The sequence below is a fragment of the Rhincodon typus genome, chromosome 4 (genome assembly GCF_021869965.1).
Source record: "Rhincodon typus isolate 14 chromosome 4, sRhiTyp1.1, whole genome shotgun sequence".
Classification (NCBI taxonomy): domain Eukaryota; kingdom Metazoa; phylum Chordata; class Chondrichthyes; order Orectolobiformes; family Rhincodontidae; genus Rhincodon; species Rhincodon typus.
The window spans coordinates 31,626,227-31,646,832 of record NC_063335.1 but is presented as its reverse complement, the minus strand read 5'-3'; the positions used below and the strand labels follow the sequence as shown (position 1 = coordinate 31,646,832).

Sequence of the window (20,606 nt, the reverse complement as noted above, 5' to 3'; positions counted from 1 at the left end):
GTGTGTGTGTGTGTGTGTGTGTGTGTGTGTGTGTGTGTGTGTGTGTGCGCGCGCGCACGCGAGTGAGTGTGAGTGTGTGAGAGTGTATAGTGTGGTGGGATCACCTGTAGTGCGACATGAACCCAAAATCCCGGTTGAGGCCGTCCTCTTGGGTACCGACCTTGTCTATCAGCCTCTGCTCGGTGACTCTGCATTGTTGTGCATCCCGAAGTCCATCTTGGAGGACGTTTACCTGAAGATCCGAGGCCGAATGTCCTTGACTGCTGAAGTGTTTCCCCACTGGGAGGGAACATTCCTGTCTGGCGATTGTTGCGAGGTGTCCATTCATCCGTTGTCGTAGTATCTGCATGGTTTCACCAATATACCATACCTCGGGGCATCCTTGCCTGCAGTGTATGAGATAGACAACGTTGGCCGAGTCACATGAGTGTCTGCCATGTACATGGTGGGTGGTGTTCCCACGTGTGATGGTACGATCGACGGTCTGACACATCTTGCAGAGGTTGCCATGGCAGGGTTGTAGAGTGTTGTGGTCGATGCTGTCCTGAGGGCTGGATAGTTTGCTGCGAACAATGGTCTGTTTAAGGTTTGGTGGTTGTTTGAGGGCAAGAAGTGGATGTCTGGGGAAGATTTGACGAGGTGCTCTTCATCATCGATAATGTATTGAAGGCTGCGAAGAACATGGTGTAGTTTCTCCGCTCCCAGGAAGTACTGTACGACGAAGGGCACCCTATCAGATGTATCCCGTGTCTGTCTTCTGAGGAGGTCATTACAGTTTTTCGCTGTGGCATGTTGGAACTGGTGATCGATGAGTTGAGCATTGTATCCTGTTCCTATGAGGGCGTCCTTCAACACCTGCAGGTGTCCATTGCATTCCTCCTCATCCGAACAGATCCTGTGTATGTGTAGGGTTTGCCCATAGGGGATGGCTGTTTTAATATGTTTTGGGTGGAAGCTAGAGAAGTGTAGCATCGTGAGGCTATCCATGGGCTTGTGGTAGAGTGAGGTATAGAGGTGTCTGTCCCTGATGGAGATGTGTGTGTCCAAGAACGAGACTGATTCTGAAGAGTGGTCCATGGTAAGTCTGATGGTGGGATGAAACTTGTTGATATCACTATGTAGTTGTATCAGTGATCCCTCACCATGAGTCCAAAGGAAGAAAATATCATCAATGTAGCTGGTGTATAGCATTGGTCAGAGGTCCTGTGCAGCAAAGAAGTCTTGTTCAAACCTGTGCATGAATATGTTGGCATATTGGGGAGAAAATCTGGTTCCCATGGCTGTTCCGTGTGTCTGGATGAAGAACTGGTTGTCGAAGGTGAAGACAAAGAGGATGTTGGTCGAGGATGTTCGGTCTAGGATCTTCAGGTAAACGTTCTCCAAGGTGGACTTCGGGATACACAACAACGCAGAGTCACCGAGCAGAGGCTGATAGCCACGTTCCGTACTCATGAGGATGGCCTCAACTGGGAACTTGGGTTCATGTTGCACTACAGAGTGAACCCACCATACTATACACTCTCACACACATGCATACATAACAGACACACACACACACTCACATGAATCTATGGGGTGAATCTGTATTTGCAGATACTTTCTATTCTGTTCAAACAGCCCATAATTTATAGACAGTCAATATGGCATTATATAATTTCCTACTTTACAAATAAAACCAGTCTGACTCCAAACTAAAACACAAAACAGACCCTAAACAAGGCCTCACACCTAACACGCATTGTCTGACCTAAAATGTCGCCTCTTCTTTACACTGATAAAACCTTTAGTTCTCTCAGGACAGTGACTTGAAAGGAATTCGGGAATTTACAAAAACATATTAATCACTGGAAAATCTTTAATCAGTTACAAGGTTAACAGCATCTTAGGTTAATCTAATATATCCTCCTTGATCCTTTACTTATAAATTCTGTATCTGATATTACCCCTCTCACCAACACCGGAAGAAGGCTCCGAAAGCTTGTGTTTTCAAATAAACCTGTTGGACTTTAACCTAGTGTCGTGTGATTTCTGACCTTGTTCTCAATGTGGCATTTACAGACAGGCTATATAACAATTTAACAACCCTATGAACGAGGGCTGCCTTTTGGCAGGGCTGTTTGAGAGGATACTGGGAATGTTTGCTTATCCTTGTGCTGTGTCACTTTGCTGCCAAGTTGCGTAAGCTCATTGGCATCAATCCATATCTCTTAGTGCAGGCTTCCAGAGTTTGAGAGAAAGGACACCAGGAACTGTATGTAGATTATTTAGTTAATTACTATTCCATTTGGGACAGTCTAATCCCTCTTTCAAATTCTACATCTGCAGGCATGAGAGGAGTGCGCTGCATAATGAAAAAAAACACAATTTAAATATTTAAGTGAGAAACCCTGTTAAAGTGGTAATCTCCTGATGGTAGAGTACAACACATCAATCTCCAGGACTAGGACCAATTCCACCTCCTGGAAACATGTGCCCTGTGTGGGGGTGGAGATGTGGCGCATGGGACTGTTTATGTTCTGTGTGACTCCAAGAGGTTCTAGAATCGGGCTCATCAACAACACGAGAACCAACAGAGACCCAGGACCAGAGACTTGGAATTTCTGAGGTGGATAATCGTATTTGTTAGCGAGTGATTGCTGACGATGAAGTCACATTGTAATCATGTTCGAGAATATTCTACACTGCAATGTTATAAATTCATGGATAATCTGACTGCCCTGTAAGAAGAACTGCAATCATAACAGATGAGCTTTCAAAACAGCAAAAGTGAGATTCAACAGCCTGCAGAACAGCTGCTAAGGTTCAAACAGGGAGTTGTACTTTCTATTTAAAAGGAAAGCTGACAGCGAGTCTTGTGTCAGTGGAGTTGCTTTTGTCATCTGGAGTAGGATCTTGGACTCACTGGCAGAACTCCCCAACTGTCTAAATGAAAGACTCATGACCCCTCACCTATAGCTTAGGAACATAGGATCAGGAGTAGGTCATTCAGGCTCTTGAGCCTGTTCTGCTTAGCTATAATCAATACATCAACTGTCCTCTGCATCGATACAAGAATCATGATGCAAATTTGAGTGAATAACTTCCTTCTGACCTTGATCAAGTTGTGGTTATTGACTTGCTCGCCGAGCTGGTTTGTTTTCGTTCAGAAATTTCGTCACCATGCTAGGTGACATCATCAATGGAGCCTCCGATGAAACAATGTTATTCTACTTCTCTGGGAATTTATACTGTCTGGTCTGCTATGTTGAGTACTGTCACTTCCGGTTTTGTTCTGTAAGGGTTTGTATATGGGGTCCAATTCTATATGTTTGTTGATTGCAATTTGGGTTGAAAACCATGCCTCTAGGAATTCCCGTGCGTGTCTATGTTTGGCTTGGGCTACTATGATTACCTTGTCCCAATTAAACTGATGACCTTCACTGTCTGAGTGTACTGGTATTAAGGAAAATTCATTGTGTCGCTTTGCTACTAGCTGATGTTTGTGTATTCTGATGGTTAGTTTCCTTCCTGTCTGTCTGATGTAATGTTTGTGGCAGTCGTTGCATGGTATTTTGTAAACTACGTTGGTTCTGCATGTAGTGGGAATGGGGTCTTTAATCCTCGACAGTGTTTATTGTAGAGTGGCAGAGGCGTAGAGTTATAGTTCAGTCCGCTATGGACTAATTACGTGGACTGAACTAAGATGCGAACAGAACAGACTTCACGGCCGCCCTGGAAACTACATTAAAAGACAACAGACTCACGGACAAAACACAAGCCATCCGACAAACTATAATCCCCAGACTAAGCCGAAGGAATGAATGGGACACCCTGAACACATCAGAGAGAAAAGCACTAGAAAAACTCAAGAAAGACAAGAACATTATAATCCCACCAGCGGACAAAGGATGCGTGACTGTCATAATGAACAAACCAGACTACGTTGAGAAAGCACAGGCACTACTCGCAGATACAAACATTTATCAACAGATGGCGATAGACCCAACACTGTAGCTAGGTAATAGGATCACCCAGACACTGAAGAGACTAAAGGATGCAGGATAGATAACCAAGATGAACTACATGAGAATGAAACCAGAAGGCACAAACACTTCCTGCTTCTACAGACTTCCTAAAGTACACAAAGCAGACACCCCTTAGTCCCATTGTCTCCCTCCTGGGCACACCTTCACACAAACTGGCCGAGGACCTACAACAGAGACTGAAACACCTGGTCGATGGATCACACCATTCCATCCACTCAACCCAAGAATTCCTCAATACCCTCAAGAACATAAAAATCAGACAAGATTATAGTATCCTTCGACGTCACAGCATTATTCACGTCAATTGACATCCCACTAACCAAAGAAACAGTGGCCACATTACTAGAGGAAGCAGGAACGCAGACAAACAGCTCCATCAGCAATGGCAACACACTCAAGCTACTAGACCTGTGCCTCAACACACTCTTCGCCTTTAATGGTCAAGTATACAAACAAATTAATGGCACACCCATGGGGTCACCCACCTCAGGACTCATCTCAGAGGCAGTCATGCAAAGACTAGAACACACCACCCTCCCCTGCATTCAACCTAAACCGTGGATCCGGTACATAGATGACGCATTTGTCATTATTAAACACACCAAACTAGAAGAGATCCAACACCTCATCAACAATGTATTCATCAGGATTAAATTCATGAGAAGAAGAAGAAAACAACAGTTTCTGGACGTCAGGGTTGAATGTATGACCGACAGGAAAGCAACCCACACTGACCAAATCCTCAACTACCACAGCAACCACCCCAACATTCACAAACAAAGCTGTATTAGGACACTATTTAAACAGACCACCACTCACTGCAACACGCCAATATGCAGGAAAGAGGAAGAGCACCTATACAAAATCTTCAGTATGAACGGATATCCCCGCAACTTCATCCGCAGGTACCTACTAAATAGACAAGAGGACACTGTACGTCCTAACACACAAGCCACACTGCCCTACATCAAGAACATATTAGAGCTGACAACAAGACTCCTACAACCACTACGTATCATGGTAGCACACAAGCCCAAAGCCACTACACGACAAACACTCACAAGAATTAAAAGACCCCATTCCCACAGCATGCAGAACCAACGTAGTTTACAAAATACAATGCAACAACTGCCACAAACATTACATCGGACAGACAGGAAGGAAACTAGCCATCAGAATACACGAACATCAGCTAGCAGCAAAACGAGACAACGAACTTTCCCTAACATCAGTACACTCAGACAACGAAGGTCATCAGTTTAACTGGGACAAGGTAACTATAGTAGCCCAAGCCAAACATAGACACGCACAGGCATTCCTAGAGGCATGGTTCTCCACCCGTAATGCACTCAACAAACATATAGAATTGGACCCCATATACAAACTCATACAGATCAAAACCGGAAGTGACACTACTCACCATAACGGACCGGACAGTATAAATTCCAAGCAGAGTAGAATAACATCGCTTCATTGGAGGCCTCACTGATGATGTTACCTAGCATGGTGACGAAATGTCTGAACAAAAACAAGCCAGCTCAGTGAGCAAGTCAACAACCTCACCCACAGCCCGAGCTACAGATCTTTGCTGAAACCTTGATCAAATTCTTACTGCCCTTCCTAAAGAAGAAATGCTTGTATGCTTGGATAACTTTAAGATCAGGCTTGGCCTGACTCTTCCACAGGAAAGACTGAATGGGAAAAGGAAATGCCAACATTGCCAACTTGCTGTCAAATAATGCTCAATCTGGCTTCGTCATCTCAGGCACCCTTTTCAGCCAGAAGGTCACATTCATGGATAAATGTCAAAAATTCACAGGAAATGGAGGCATCTTTGAGCAAAATACTCTCAATTTCCTGATCTAGCTGTGTTCAGGTGAAAGATCTAAGTTACGTCTGTGTCACTCAAACCATATGAGGGACTAATGCCTGTTGGACAGATAACAGACTAGTTTGATCAGTAATAAATGTCCCAGTAGCACAAAGACATCACAAGAACTAGGTGGAAGAAAATCAATGTTACAGCCCCAAAGAAACCTGGTCAAAGAGAGGAATGCAACATGTAGCTCACAACCAATCTGGAAAATATTTATACATTTCACTCACTTTCAGAAGGGAGGTTAAGTACAGTTTGTTTTTAAAACCATCTTAATCCTCCAAATTAGTCCTAACAGACCATAAGGCTGCTCTCTCATTAGACAGAGCCAACTAGTGGTGGTTTAACCTGAGGGTCACCATGCCTCAGGTTTTGGCGGGGTGGGGATAGCAGTTGTTGCCACCACAGCTTTGTATACAGCGAGTCCTGAACTATGCATTAATAAGGAGGATATTCCACCAGCAAACGCCTCCACCACAACCTCTGGATTCAATGGGAGTGCTGTCAAACAAAACTAGTGCCTTTCTTGAAGAAATTCCACAAGGATTCAGGAAAAATTCATGCAAAATCCAAACTAATGGATTGGATTCTGTGCCTGGATGACTGAAAAAGTGTCTCCCCCACCGGGTCCTGTTTTCTCAACTGTGAAATGGCTAGCGTTCTAGCGAAAGTCAAGGAAATCACTGCAAAGACACTATGAAACTTTCCTTAAAGAGTGGTCACATTGACATTGATGTATAGAAGGAGTATCAAACCAAACATTAAAAATGGCAACAACATATCCTTTGAACTGTACCATGCTTCAAGTCTAAATGCTTTCATGATGAAGTAGAACAGCAGCTGAAAAGTAAATGGAGCAGAATGCTACTGTTCAGCTCCACTACTCTTTGGAATGTCCTAATGTATGTACAAATCAAGAATTGGCCAGTTCAGCCACATCAAGTCTCCGAGTAGAAACTTGTGAACCTGTAGAGATGTCACCTCCGAATCAAAGGGCAGTCTAAGATGAGTTGCAATAAGGCACTGCAGAAATTTAATGTGCATCTACAAAATCAGTATACAGTTCAGGAAATATTATTTCTTGCAATCCTGATGGTTTCTCTGTACACTTACATTTCCTTTTAGCAGGGTCATTAGGATTAGCATGATGATGAAAAATATCTTCAAATAACAAGAATTAAGAATGGAAAGTAAAATGCTGCAAGAGTAATTAATCTTCTGTAAGAGGAATAAAATTAAAGTAGAGCATTTTGCGAAAATAAATCAATATAATTCAATCCATAGAGGGCCTTATTTTTATTGAACGGACACAGGCACTGTCATTAGCAATTACCTTCCATCGTGGATATAAATTCTATGCCGTTGCTGTCCATATTAGTTGACAAGATGTTGTAGAAGTTTCTTAATTCTGCATTGCTTGTAAAATTCTGGAATTAAATCAGAAAAAGATCGTCATGAAATTAAATATACAATTTTCTACACTATACAGAAAATATAAAATTTTCCGTAGGAAAAATCTCTTATAAGAGATAAGAGATATCTCTTATAGCTCTTGTAATAATCTCTTATTATACAATACTATAAATTGTACAGTTGATTGCAAATATAATTAGGAAGTGGAGGAGCAGGAGCAGGGGGTGATGAGAAGGGTTGGATCAAATGGGAGGACTCCTCTGCATGAGGTTTTAAGGTGAGAGGAGAAAGTTTTAAAAAGGGGCCTGAGGGGCAACTTTTTCATGCAGAGGGTGGTGTGTATATGGAATGAACTGCCAGAGGAAGTGGTGGAGATGTGTACAATTACAATATTTAAAAGGCATCTGGACGGATATGTGAATAGGAAGAGTTTAGAAGGATATGGGCCAAATGCTGGCAAATGGGACTAGATTAATTTAGGATATCTGGTCGGCATGGATGAGTTGGACCGAAGGGTCTGTTTCTGTGCTGTAAATCTCTATGACTGAACCACACCAACGATAGGATGAAATTTTCAAATGCTGAAGCTGGAGACATGCACTTAATGTCATTTCCTTCTTCCTCTCCTTCATGATAAAATAATTTATGACTCAACAGTGTGGACCCTGTTAATCAGAAAGCTACATCAATACTTTCACTGATGACTCACCCTTTGTTCCAACAAGGAGGCAGTGCGTGCGTAAGGAGACTCTGCTGGTGATACTATCTTGTGAATGTTCAATAATGTCATTTTATTGAAGGTGGTAATCCATTTAATTAAAAGGATGGAGCCTAGACTGCATTCAAAGAAATAATCTAGATAATGCTTTTTCATAATAAATGACAGCTATACCTATTCTCAAAGTTACCGAACTTTACATCATGCTTGATGAGATAAATAAATTGTTATGAAAGCACATGAAAATTGCTAAAGACATCAAGAAAAGAAAAAAAAGTATTTATCGGAAGAATTTAGTTTTCTGTAGAGTAGGCAAAGTTGGCTTAAGGCATTTCCCATTTTTGCCATAGTTTCTAATAGGATTGAATATTTTTTTAAAAATGGACTACACTTGCCCTCACACACTACAGAATAGCTAGGTCAACAAGATCCTAGAGGTCAAAAGGAATTCAGGTCTGAATTAGTCCTAATTATGATAAGTATTTTCACCATAACCCTCTAAACCAAATCAACGAACAACAGACTTCAATATTAGTGATGAAAATGACTTGGAATAACAGGAATATCTATAAAGTTCATAACACCGAATGGTCAACATTAGGATAACTTTACAGGCAAAGTATAGGTGAAGGATAAGGATGGAAAGATTTCAATATTTTACAGTAAATGGGTGGTGTATACAAGGTGTCAGTGAAAATTATTTATTCTAATGCGACATTATAACTATCAGGCAAGTGTATATGACAATTTGAGCCAACTCTGACCAAATCTGTACTTTTTAACAAAATAAATTGCTGTTTGGGTCACAGAAGCTGTATGTAATGCTAAGCAGTCCCAGAAAAGCTGCTGTGAAATTCATCCAGATAAGAATTTCTTTTCTTTGACTTCTATCCACATATACCTGACTGACAAGGACTGGTCTCAGGTTCTCCGTGACAATTAAATCTCAGCTCAGTACCCTAGCATCCTTCTTCCTGCTGCATTTGTTCTGGGATATGGGATAAATGGTATAGTCATTTACCCATTCCACCACTCTTCACCCCACCCCCGCCCCACAACCACCACACACCTTCACCACCCCCAACTTGGCCAAAAGGCCTTTTCTCTATGACTGCATTTGTGCCACAGTCAAACACTAGGGTGGGAGTAATTAACATTTGAATCGCAATTAAACACAATACTTGTGTAGTCTCCACAACCAGTCATGGTGTTCTTATTCTCTTCTCCCATTTAAAAAAAAAATCTTCACCATTTTATACTGATAATTTTGATTTTATTTTACTCTTTCCTTCAAATACTTTGAAAAATAGATTTGTTTGAACAAGGCAGTATAAGACTCTGGTCAGACCACGTTTGGAATATTGTGAGCAGTTTTGGGCCCCATATCGAAGGAACGACCCATTCTGGCATTGGAGGCGGTCCAGAGGAGGTTTACCGGAATGATCCCAGGGATGAAGGGCTTGTCATATGGGGAGCGGTTGAGACCTCTGCGTCTGTACTCAAATGGAGTTTAAAAGGACGAGAGGAATTTGATTGAAACTTACAGAATACTGAGACCTGGATAGAGTGCACAAGGAGAAGATGTTTCCATTTTAGCAGAGACCAGGACTCGAAGGTGCAGCCTCAGAGTGAAGGGATGACCCTTTCGAATGCAGAAGAGGAGGAATTTCTTCAGCCAGAGGGTGCAGACCAAGTCATTAAGTTTGCTTCAGGCAGAGACAGATAGGTTCTTACATACAAACATAGAAGAAAGGAGCAGGAGGAGGCCATTTGGCCCTTTCAGCCTGCTCCCCCATTCTTCACGATCATGGCTGATTGCCCAACTCAATACCTAATCCTGCTTTCTCCACATAACCTTTGATCCCATTCACCCTAAGTGCTATATCTAGCCGCCTCTTGAATATATTCAATGTTTTGGCATCATCTACTCCCTGCGGTAATGAATTCCACAGGCTCACCACTCTTTGGGTGAAGAAATGTCTCCTCATTTCCGTCCTTAATCGTCTACCCCGAATCCTCATACTGTGACCCCTGGTTCTGGACACACCCACCACTGGGAACTTGATTAGTAAGAGGGAGTAAGGGCTATGGGGAGAAGGCAGGAGAATGGGGCTGAGAGACATATCAGCCATGATCAAATAGTGGAGCTAACGTGACGGATCAAATGGCCTAGTTGTTCTCTTTTATCTTCTGGTTTTGAATGCTCCGTCCAGTTTAGATGGATGGTTAGCCTTAAAGGTTGTGATATATTATGGAACTCTATGAAAACTTTGTCTGCTTAGAATGTAGGATCAGCCCTCAGCCAGAATTAACACTCAGTAGAGATATGAACTTCAAGACCCAGCTGGTGAATCCAAGGCCTTTTTACAAAAGTTCTAATACCATACCTTCACAGAGAGGCTGTTGTGGTGGAAATTTGCAGTTAAAGGTTCTACAGCCAATGCCTTCATTAGATCCACTGGAAAATTCTTAAACATCCGACTGTCCATAGCACCTAAATAAAATTAAATATTTACAATATCTATTTACGCATTTACAAAATTATGATTCTTTTTCATTATCAGAATCTCTCCTCTCAAGGGTTTAGTGCTGAGCTTGCACAGGCCCGAAACATCAGCCTTCCTGCTCCTCTGATGCTGCTTGGCCTGCTGTGTTCATCCAGTTCTACACCTTGTATTCTCAGATTCTCCAGCATCTGCAATTCCTACTATCTCAGAATTATACAATTACCTTTTAAGACTACTCAGGTATGCTTTCTGATATAAATGTTACTTCTTCATATTCTGTATGGATGATGCTTAGTATCACTCAGCTGCACAGCACAGAAACAGACCCTTTGGTCCAACTCGTCCGTGCCGACCAGGTATTCTAAAATTAATCTAGTCCCAATTGCCAGTATTTGGCCCATATCCCTCTAAACCCTTCCTATGTATGTACCCATCCAGATGCCTTTTAAGTGCTGTAATTGTACCGCACTCCACCACTTCCTCTGGCAGCTCATTCTATACAAACACCACCCTCAGCACGAAAATGTTGCCCCTTAGGTCCCTTTTAAATCTTTCCCCTCTCACCTTAAACCTATGTCCTCCAGTTTTGGACTCCCCTACCCTGGGGAAAAGACCTTGGCTACTCACCCTATCCATGCCCCTCATGATTTTACAGACCTCTATAAGGTCACCCCTCAGCCTCTGATGCTCCAGAGAAAATAGCCCCAACCTATTCAGCCTCTCCCTCCAACCCTAGCAACATCCTTGTAAATCTTTCCTGAACCCTTTCAAGTTCCACAACGTCTTTCCTACAGCAGGGAGACCAGAATTGCACATAGTATTCCAAAAGTGGCCTAACCAATGCCCTGTACAGCTGCAACATGACCTCACAACTCCTATAATCAATACGCGCCAACTCAGTTTCCTCTATCTAATCAGTTGCTCTGAGTTTTGTTGTACATTTGCACATTTCACAAAGAAAACTGTTTATTCATGGGATGTGGATGTTACCAGCTGGGCCTGCATTTATTCACCATCCCTAACTTCCCATTAGAAGGTGGTGGTGAGCTGCCTTCTTGAACTGCTGCAGTCTTTAAGGTGCCAGCACACACCTAGTGCTGTCAGGAAGGGAGTTCTAGCTTTTTGTAAAGTAAAGTAAAGGAATAGCAACATAATTCCAAGTCAAAATTGAAGACTTGTAACTACTTAGACTTTTGCTGGATTGAATGGGGACCCACCATGTGATTCTTGATACAGATTAATACAGGTTGCTCGCTTTATATTGGAAAGCAAATGACTTGGAGAAACGGTTAAGCAAAGCTTTAAAGGAGATGAGAGATGCGATTTATTAGCTTTAGTCGTGAAAACACACTAGCTTTGAGAGGATTGGGGGAACCTATACTATTGGTTGTTTATCAACAGTTTGGTTCTACAGATCCAGGAAAAGGGTAAGGAAGAGTGAAGGGAGCATGCAAGGGGAGGAGAGAGTGAGGGTGTACACAAGGGAGTGAGCGAGAGAGGGCATGCGAGAACGAGCATACGGGAGCGAGAGAGAGAGCGAGAGAGAGAGACAGAGAGAGAAAACGAGAAAGAGAGAAAGAAAGAGAGGGAGAAAGAGAGAAAAAAAACAAGACAAAAGGAGAAGAGGATGATGGAATCAGGGGAAATAGGGGGAGAAGAAAGAGGGTGGACGAGAGAGTGAGGGAGAGGTGGGAACAGCAAGAAAGAGAAGAGTGAGAGAGGGTAAGGACGGTACAGTAATGGGGAAGGGGAAACGTGGGAAAAGGAGGAGAGAGAGTGACCAGCAGGAAAGAGGTGGAATGTGGAAAGGAAGCCAGGAGACAGAAAAAAGAAATAAAGGGAGAAGAGGAAAAGGAGGGCTGAGCAAGGAAGGGAAGGCGGTTGTCACGGGAGAGGAGAAGGTTGGAATGGGGGAAAGAGTAAGAGGGAGAGAGGCAAAGGGTCAGGAAGAAAGGAAGAGTGAGAGAGGTGAAAGGGGAGAAGGGGAAGGAAGGTGGGGAAGAACGAGGGAACAGGGAATGGAGATGGAGAGGGAATGAAGGATGTAATGAGAAAGACAGAGAAAGATAGAGAGAATGAGGAAAATGATGGTTAGCTTTGCTGGTAATTCAAGCTATTAATTCTACCAATTCCCTACCAACTTCCATTACCAAAGTCAAAATTAGACAAAATTAGACAAATTTACCTTTGGTGAAATTCAAAGGAAGAGGAACATTTGATGTGTTTGTAGTAGTAAGAAGATTTTTTTCACTTGTAAGGACAGTCAGCTCCTCAAATCCAAGGCAGGTTCCCCACACTGGGAAGTAAGTCCCATGATCGTTGGCCTATTAAAGTCAGACAATTTGTACTTAATTGCAATTTTTGACAAAAACAAAGCCTTGTATTTAACAGCTGAAATATGGGAGGTTAAACTGACTGCAGTAATTCTAATGTAGCTGTACAATTCCATTACAGTTAACAAACAAAATAATGCTGTCATTCCAAACTATGTCCCTTTAGGCAGTTCCCTTCTGTCCCAGTCCTTCTACCATTTTTAACTTTTGTTCAACTGCTGCATATTGAACATAAAACAACACTCATTGTTAATATACAGTGCATTTTTGATGGGGATACGTCACTGAAGAAATGGGCTTTTTCTTCAATGGCATTGAGGCTGAAAAGGAAAATTGTAGGAAGGTATAGATGGGCTGGTCAGATAGTAGAACAATGACAAATGGAGTTTACTGCTTTAAAAGCATGCAGTGATGCATTTTGGGATGACTAACAAGGCAAGGGAGTACACAATAAGTGGTAGGACCCTAGAAAGTACAGAGGATCAGAGGGACCTTGAAGAATATGTACATAGGTCCTTGAAGGCTACAAGGACAGGTGGATAAGTTATTAAGCAGGCATATGGGATACTTACTTTTACTGGTTGAGGCATAGAACACAAGAGCTGGGGAAATATGATGGAATTATAGGATGTTAGTTAAGTCACAATTGGAGGACTGGAGTTCTGATCGCCAAGCTATACAAAGGATGTGACTGCATGAGAGAGGGTGCAAAGGAGATTCACCAGGATGTCAGCTGGGCTGGAGCATTTTAGCATTGAAGAGACCCGATGGACTGACAGCACAGTTTCAACGGCTCCAATCATCTGCCAAGTTGACTTCAAAATTCCGATGACTTGCTTCCAAAGCTTGGCGTGGTCTCTACTGCATCCAGCCCTTTAGGACCATTTTCTGTCAGAATCGGGTGAGTGGGGTGCTATAAGTAGGTCATTAATGAGGTGAGTTTGGTAGGGAAACACCAACTAGACCTTATGGACAGAAATGCTCTGTAGAACTTGGCGGAACTGATACTTAGTTAAAAAAGCACAAGACTCAGCTCCTGGTGTCAGCACCAACTGATATATATTGTGGCTGTGCTGAAAAATAACAGCCAGGCTAAATCCAATCTCAAACTTGTGGGTGTTTGAGAAATGGAGAAGCTGAGATTGGGGAAGTAAAAGTGTGGGTAGGAGAACCGCTCCGAGAATATTTTATTTTTTAAAGTAGAAGAATCACAGTTTCTGCTTGGGGGCCCTGCAGCCTTCAGGACACAATATTGAGTTCAATAATTTTCAAATCTGAACAGCTCGTTCCATGTCCTTTCCCCATCCCCTCAGCCTGGGTTCTGTCATTACATGGGCTGCTCTCAGCACAGCCAACCCATTCTCACCTACTCATGGTCCCCATTCCCGGCTTCTCTTTCTCCCTGCCATACCATTATCCACCCCTTTCTCTCCCAAACGGTCTTCCTTTCAGTCTGGGCTCTGCCTTCAACTCTCCCCCTTCTCCTTCCCTCCCATCCCCCAGCCCGTGTATGTACCACCTTTTCCCTCCTTACTAGCAGTTCTGAAGACAGGTCATTGGATCCAACATGTTAACTCTGTTTCTCTCTCCACAGATGCTGCCAGAGTTTCTCCATCAGTTTCTGTCATTGGTTCAGCAGTGTCGACAGCTTGGTTAGTTGTGGGGGTAGGTTTGACGTGCTTGATGGAGAGTTGCCTGGTGACCTAGTGAATGAACTGGGCTGGTTGTGTGACAGCATCAGAACAGGGGTGGATAATGGTATTATTGGATAATTGCTGTTTCCCTACCAAACTTACTTCATTAATGACCTACTTTTAGCACCCCACTCACCCGATTCTGGCCCAATTCCATCACCTAGCGGTCCTGGAACAACTTGCCATTCCACAGTTATCCAGCCCTTGAACCATCTGTCAAAGGCCCCTGTGCACCCAGACAAATACTGGCAAACCTGCACCAGCCTCACCAGCACTGAGGGCACAATAGCTACAAAATCAAATGGCCCATATTTGGCCTGGCTAATACTCCCTTACATGTACAACCTCATTCTCTCACCCAGGTTACTGTTTAACTACCAGGCCACACACTTCAGCTGTCCGTAACTAGATCTCACCCAAATACCCTCTCTAAGTCACTGAAAACTCATCCCCAGTGCCCACTGTAGACATGTAGCTTGTCACTGTCCATTCAGGGAGCATCACATACAGGCCAGATCATTACAAAGAGGAGCATTTATTTTCAGCCAGCAACAGCAAGGTTGCAAAAACGAAAGGAAACAGATAAAACAAGTTGAGGCTGCATTCCCCAAGTCCACAACGCAAACTAAATGCTGGCATGATCCAAAATTGTCTACTGCACCCAGCTCTCACTGACTGGAACCAGTCATCACTCAGCTTTTGATTTTGATTCTGATTTAGATTTATTGTCACGTATAACGAAATAAAGTGAAAAGCTTTGTTTACAAGCGGTACAGGCAGATCTCAGCAAGCAAAGGATGTACAGATCAAAAAGACTTAGAGGCATACAGGTTACATTATTTGAGGCTAAAGCCCATTCAACAGTCTGATAGCAGTCGGGAAGCAGCTGTTCCCGGACCTGCTTGTACACGTGTTCAGGCTTCTGTATCTTCTGCCTGATGGAAGAGGTTGTAGGAGATCATTAACGGGGTGCGATGGGTCTTTGATGTTGTTGGCTGCCTTTCTGCAGCAGCGAGCCATGTAAACAGAGTCCATGGATGGAAGTTTGGCTCCCGTGATGGTCTGGGCTGTGCACACCACCTTCTGTAGTTTCTTACGGTCCTGGGTAAAGCAGTTACCATACCAGGCCGTTATGCACATGGACAGTATGCTTTCAATGGTGCATCTGTAGAAGTTGGTGAGGGACCTTATGGAAATGCCAAATTTCCTGAGCCACCTGAGGAAGAAGAGGCGTTGTTGTGCCTTCTTGAATGTCTCATTTACGTGGGAAGTCCAGGACAGGTTGTCGAATATCGTCACTCCAACCCGTGTCTGACCTGTTCTCTCACAAAAGGGGAGCTTCCCCCTTTCCCTCGGATGCCTGCTGCAGTTCCCCTGGTTCCTCTCTATCCAGCACATTATCTCACTGCCTGCTGTAGTGTGCACAGCACAGCATACCAGGATGATGGGGTAAACTGTGGACTCTCCGTCCAGAGCTGTCCATGCGGCAGGCCAGCATCTTCAACAACCCCGTCATTCGCTCCATCACAACCCTGATCAGCGAATGGGTCACATTGTCACTGCCCCCTGCTCACAGCTTACAATTCTTCCAAGTGAATGCTGCGGCTTGTGGTGACTTTACGAATTGGAAGCTGTGAATGGTGTAAATAGTGGGAATAGTGTGCAGTTGTTGGGGCTGTAGTGAAGATGGCACTGCAGGTTAAAAAAACAATGAATAAAGCTTTCAGTTGTTTCAGCGGCAGGAGTCCAGTAGGAAGCGCGAGGGCAGCCTGGCAAGGTAACTTTTCAATTATAAAAGTCTTACCTTGCGTGACTCCATTTTTGGAGTGAGTAAGTGAGGTAATATATTTGGGCGGTTGCTTTACCCGAAACACTACCTAGGTAGTGTCTCCCACCCATCCTCCTCTAACCAAAAAAAAGGTTCTGAGTGCTGATTTGGTAAGGCTACTAGTTTTTTTTTTTAAATAGTCTGTTTGGGGATTCAGAACAGTGGGAATGGATGTTAGGGCAGTTGCATGCTCCTCCTGTAGAACGTGGGAGGTAAGGGTCACCACTAGTGTCCCCACTGACTTCATCTGCGGGAAGTGCACCCAACTCCAGCCCCTCGGAAACCGCGTTAGGGAACTGGAACTGGAGCTGAATGAACTTTGGATCATTCGGCTGAGGGGGTAATTGAGAGGAGTTACAGGGAGGTAGTCACACCTCAGGTACAGGAAAAAAGTAGATGGGTTACACAGTCAGGGGACGGAAAGGGAACAGGAAGACAGTACAGGGATCCCCTGTGGCCGTTCTCCTCAAAAACAAATATACCGTTTTGGATATTGTTGGGGGGGGGACGAGTTACCAGGGGTAAGCCATGGGGTACAGGTCTCTGGCACAGAGTCTGTCCCTGTTGCTCAGAAGGGAAGGGGGAAGGGGGGAGAGAAGGAGAGCATTAGTCATTGGGGACTCCATAGTTAAGGGGACAGATAGGAGATTCTGTGGGAACGAGAGAGACTCGCGGTTGGGGTGTTGCCTCCCAGGTGCCAGGGTCCGTGATGTCTCGGATCGTGTTTGAGATCCTTAAGGGGGAGGGGGAGCAGCCCCAAGTCGTGGTCCATATAGGCACCAATGACATTGGTAGGAAAAGAGATGGGGATTTAAGGCAGAAATTCAAGGAGCTAGGGTGGAAGCTTAGAGCTAGAACAAACAGAGTTGTTATCTCTGGTCTGTTACCTGTGCCACGTGCTAGCGAGGCAAGCAATAGGGAGAGAGAGCAGTTGAACACGTGGCTACAGGGATGGTGCAGGAGGGAGGGATTCAGATACCTGGATAATTGGGGCTCATTCTGGGGTAGGTGGGACCTCTACAAAATGGGATGGTCTACACCTGAACCAGAGGGGTACCAATATGCTGGGGGGGAAATTTGCTAATGCTCTTCGGGAGGGTTTAAACTAATTCAGCAGGGGGATGGGAACCTGAATTGTAGCTCCAGTGTACAGGAGGTTGAGAGTAGTGAGGTCATAAATAAGGTTTCAAGGTCGCAGGAGTGCACCAGCAGGCAGGAAGGTGGTTTGAAGTGTGTCTACTCAATGCCAGGAGCGTCCGGAATAAGGTGGATGAGCTTGCAGCATGGGTTGGTACCTGGGACTTCAATGTTGTGGCCATTTCGGAGACATGGCTAGAGCAGGGACAGGAATGGTTGTTGCAGGTTCCTGGGTTTAGATGTTTCAGTAAGATCAGGGAAGGTGGTAAAAGAGGGGGAGGTGTGGCATTGGAGATAGTAGGAACTGCAGATGCTGGCGAATCTGAGACAAGGTGCAGGGCTGGATGAACACAGCAGGCCAAGCAGCATCATAGGAGCAGAAAGGCTGACGTTTCGGGCCTAGACCCTTCTTCAGATAAATGCAAAGGCAAAATACAGTGAAAATTTATAAAGATGAAGCCAAGCCACTACTTGAGTATTGCGTACTACTCTTTGAGAGGATGTGTAAGCATTAGAGAGGATAAAGGAAAGATATCCAAGGGTGAATCCAGGAATCAGGGCTTCAGTTCCGAGGTTAGATCAAAAGATACTGGAGCAGTTCTCCCGTGGAAACAGAGGTTTGAAAGGAGGTCTGCTTCCAAACCCGAAGGAGTCTGAACGGAGTAGATAGGGAGAAATGTCAGTTTGTTAGAAGGGTCACGAATCAGAGGTCACCAATTCAAGGTGACCTTTGATGTGAGGTGTTGGAATGCACAGCCTAGGGATGTGCTGATTTCAACTGTTGCTTTCAAGAAGAGAATTGGATAATTGTCTGAAGAGGAACAGGATTTGCTGGGCTACATGGAATCAGTAGTGGAGTAGGATAATCTGAACTGCTCTTGCAGGGAGCAAACACATATGACAGGTCAAATAATTACAGTGCTTCACTGTTATCATTATAATTGCAGAACTTGACACAAAATTTTAAACAACAAAAAACAGACATTGCTAGAGAAACTCACCAAGTCTAGCAGCATCCGTGCAGAGAAAGCAGAGTTAATGTTTCAAATGCAGCGACTGTTAATTGTGCTTTCTCTCCACAGATGCTGCCAGACCGGCTGAGTTTCGCTAGTAATTTCTGATTTTATGTTTCAGATCTCCAGCATTCACAGATTTTTGTTTTACTACAGAACTTTAACAGTGGCTTAATAAATTATTTGTTCAGTTTTAACATTAATTTTGTTGCTTTTCTACTCAATATTTTAAAAAGCTGAGATCCCAGACTTTCTCATTTTAAAAACACCATGCTGTCCTCTTGCCAGAAACATTGTTATAAATACACAGTCTTACACATTTCTGGTTCACATGAACCATATTATGGCCATGTAGATATGACAGATTATTTAAAAGGAGGAAAAAAAAAATGAACAATTTACCTCAATAAGATAAAGTCGCATAGTTTAACCAGATCACAGGGCTGCTCTCTCATTAGATAGAGCAGACTGGTGGTGGTGGTGGGTTTTAAGCTGAAGTTTAACATTGCATCAGGTGAGGGGAGAGGTTGATAAAGAGAGTCCTTCATGCTGCTGTGGGAATTGAACCCTTGCTGCTGGCAACACTCTCCACTGGAAACCAACTTCCTCAAAAAGATGAGTGCAAGGGTTCAGGTGACTTTATTTTGCGTTTTCTGTACAGACACCGGGATTGACTCATGTCTGGGAATGTCTCGGGGAGATCACTTAAAATGTAAACTGATGATCACTAGTCTTCATTTCAATTAAAGACACTCAGACATTCAAAAGTTATTCATAAGTAAAATTTTGATGGGAACTTCAAGCATTTGCAATTGTGTAACAGCTGCATAGCTCATTAAACCAATTGTTCAGACAATGCAAACATTGATACAGTGGTCATAAGCCAAAAACTAATTTGTAAAAGAAACATAATTATACACAGGGACAGCAACAGGCTATCAGTCTGGGACACAAAGGTTGCAGAGAAAAGATATTTTGCCCAGAAAATAAAAGAATCTGGCAGAGAAGTGGCACTGTTCTTTTTAACTGCAACTATAACTTCACACCAAAAATCTGACAACAACTTTGATTTAAAAAAAAAACTGCACTTGCATGGAATAAGTTACTGTGAGTTAATCACCAGAAATTTCCAACCTCCATTGTCATCTTTAGTGAAACCAAACAGAATCCCGAGGCCTGCAACATTTCTGGCTTTCGTCCCATGAACTAACAATGACTTTTTGAATGCTTAAGAAATGTAAATGCGCGCTACATCATTTGTCGTCATCTTTTCTCGTGCATGGTTTGTATGAATGAGTGAATGGATGCTGCCACAAATACATTTTAGGTGTTGGAAAAAATAAATGTTTATTTCTCTTTTGGTTTAAACCTATAAGAAAGCCTGTCTTGTTCCTGTTCTTGAGAGTCACAGCATTCAAGGGGGTAAAACACTTCTTTAAAACATATTGAATCAGAGATAGTAGGAACTGCAGATGCTGGAGAATCCGAGACAACAAGGTGCAGGGCTGGATGAACACAGCAGGCCAAGCAGCATCAGAGGAGCAGAAAGGCTGACGTTTTGGGCCTAGACCCTTCATCAGAAATGGGGGAGGGGAAGGGGGTTCTGAAATAAATAGGGAGAGAGGGGGAGGCGGATAGAAGATGGATAGAGGAGAGGATAGGTGGAGAGGAAACAAAACAGGTCGAAGAGGCGGGGATGGGGCCAGTAAAGGTGAGTGTAGGTGGGGAGTTAGGGAGGGGATAGGTCAGTCCAGGGAGGACGGACAGGTCAAGGGGGCAGGATGAGGTTAGTCGGTAGGAGATGGGGGTGCGGCTTGAGGTGGGAGGAAGAACAGGTTAGGGAGGCGGGGACGAGCTGGACTGGTTTTGGGATTCGGTAGGGGGAGGGGAGATTTTGAAGCTTGTGAAATCCACATTGATACCATTGGGCTGCAGGGTTCCCAAGCGGAATATGAGTTGCTGTTCCTGCAACCTTCGGGTGGCATCGTTGTGGCACTGCAAGAGGCCCAGGATGGACATGTCGTCTGAGGAATGGGAGGGGGAGTTGAAATGGTTCGCGACT

At 43.7% G+C, this 20,606-nt stretch overlaps 1 protein-coding gene across 2 annotated transcripts in view; it reads right to left on the bottom strand.

Annotated features, from left to right (window-relative positions):
* LOC109919274 (gamma-glutamyl hydrolase (conjugase, folylpolygammaglutamyl hydrolase)) overlaps positions 1–20,606 on the bottom strand; it is a 50,348-nt gene that overhangs the window by 7,179 nt on the left and 22,563 nt on the right. For both annotated transcript variants that reach the window (XM_048596058.1, XM_048596059.1), the window contains exons 5-7: positions 12,725–12,863; positions 10,420–10,526; positions 7,235–7,328 (exon numbers count right to left, since the gene is read on the bottom strand). In XM_048596058.1, coding sequence (XP_048452015.1) covers positions 7,235–7,328; positions 10,420–10,526; positions 12,725–12,863 — 340 coding nt within the window. The remainder of the gene's footprint in view (positions 1–7,234; positions 7,329–10,419; positions 10,527–12,724; positions 12,864–20,606) is intronic.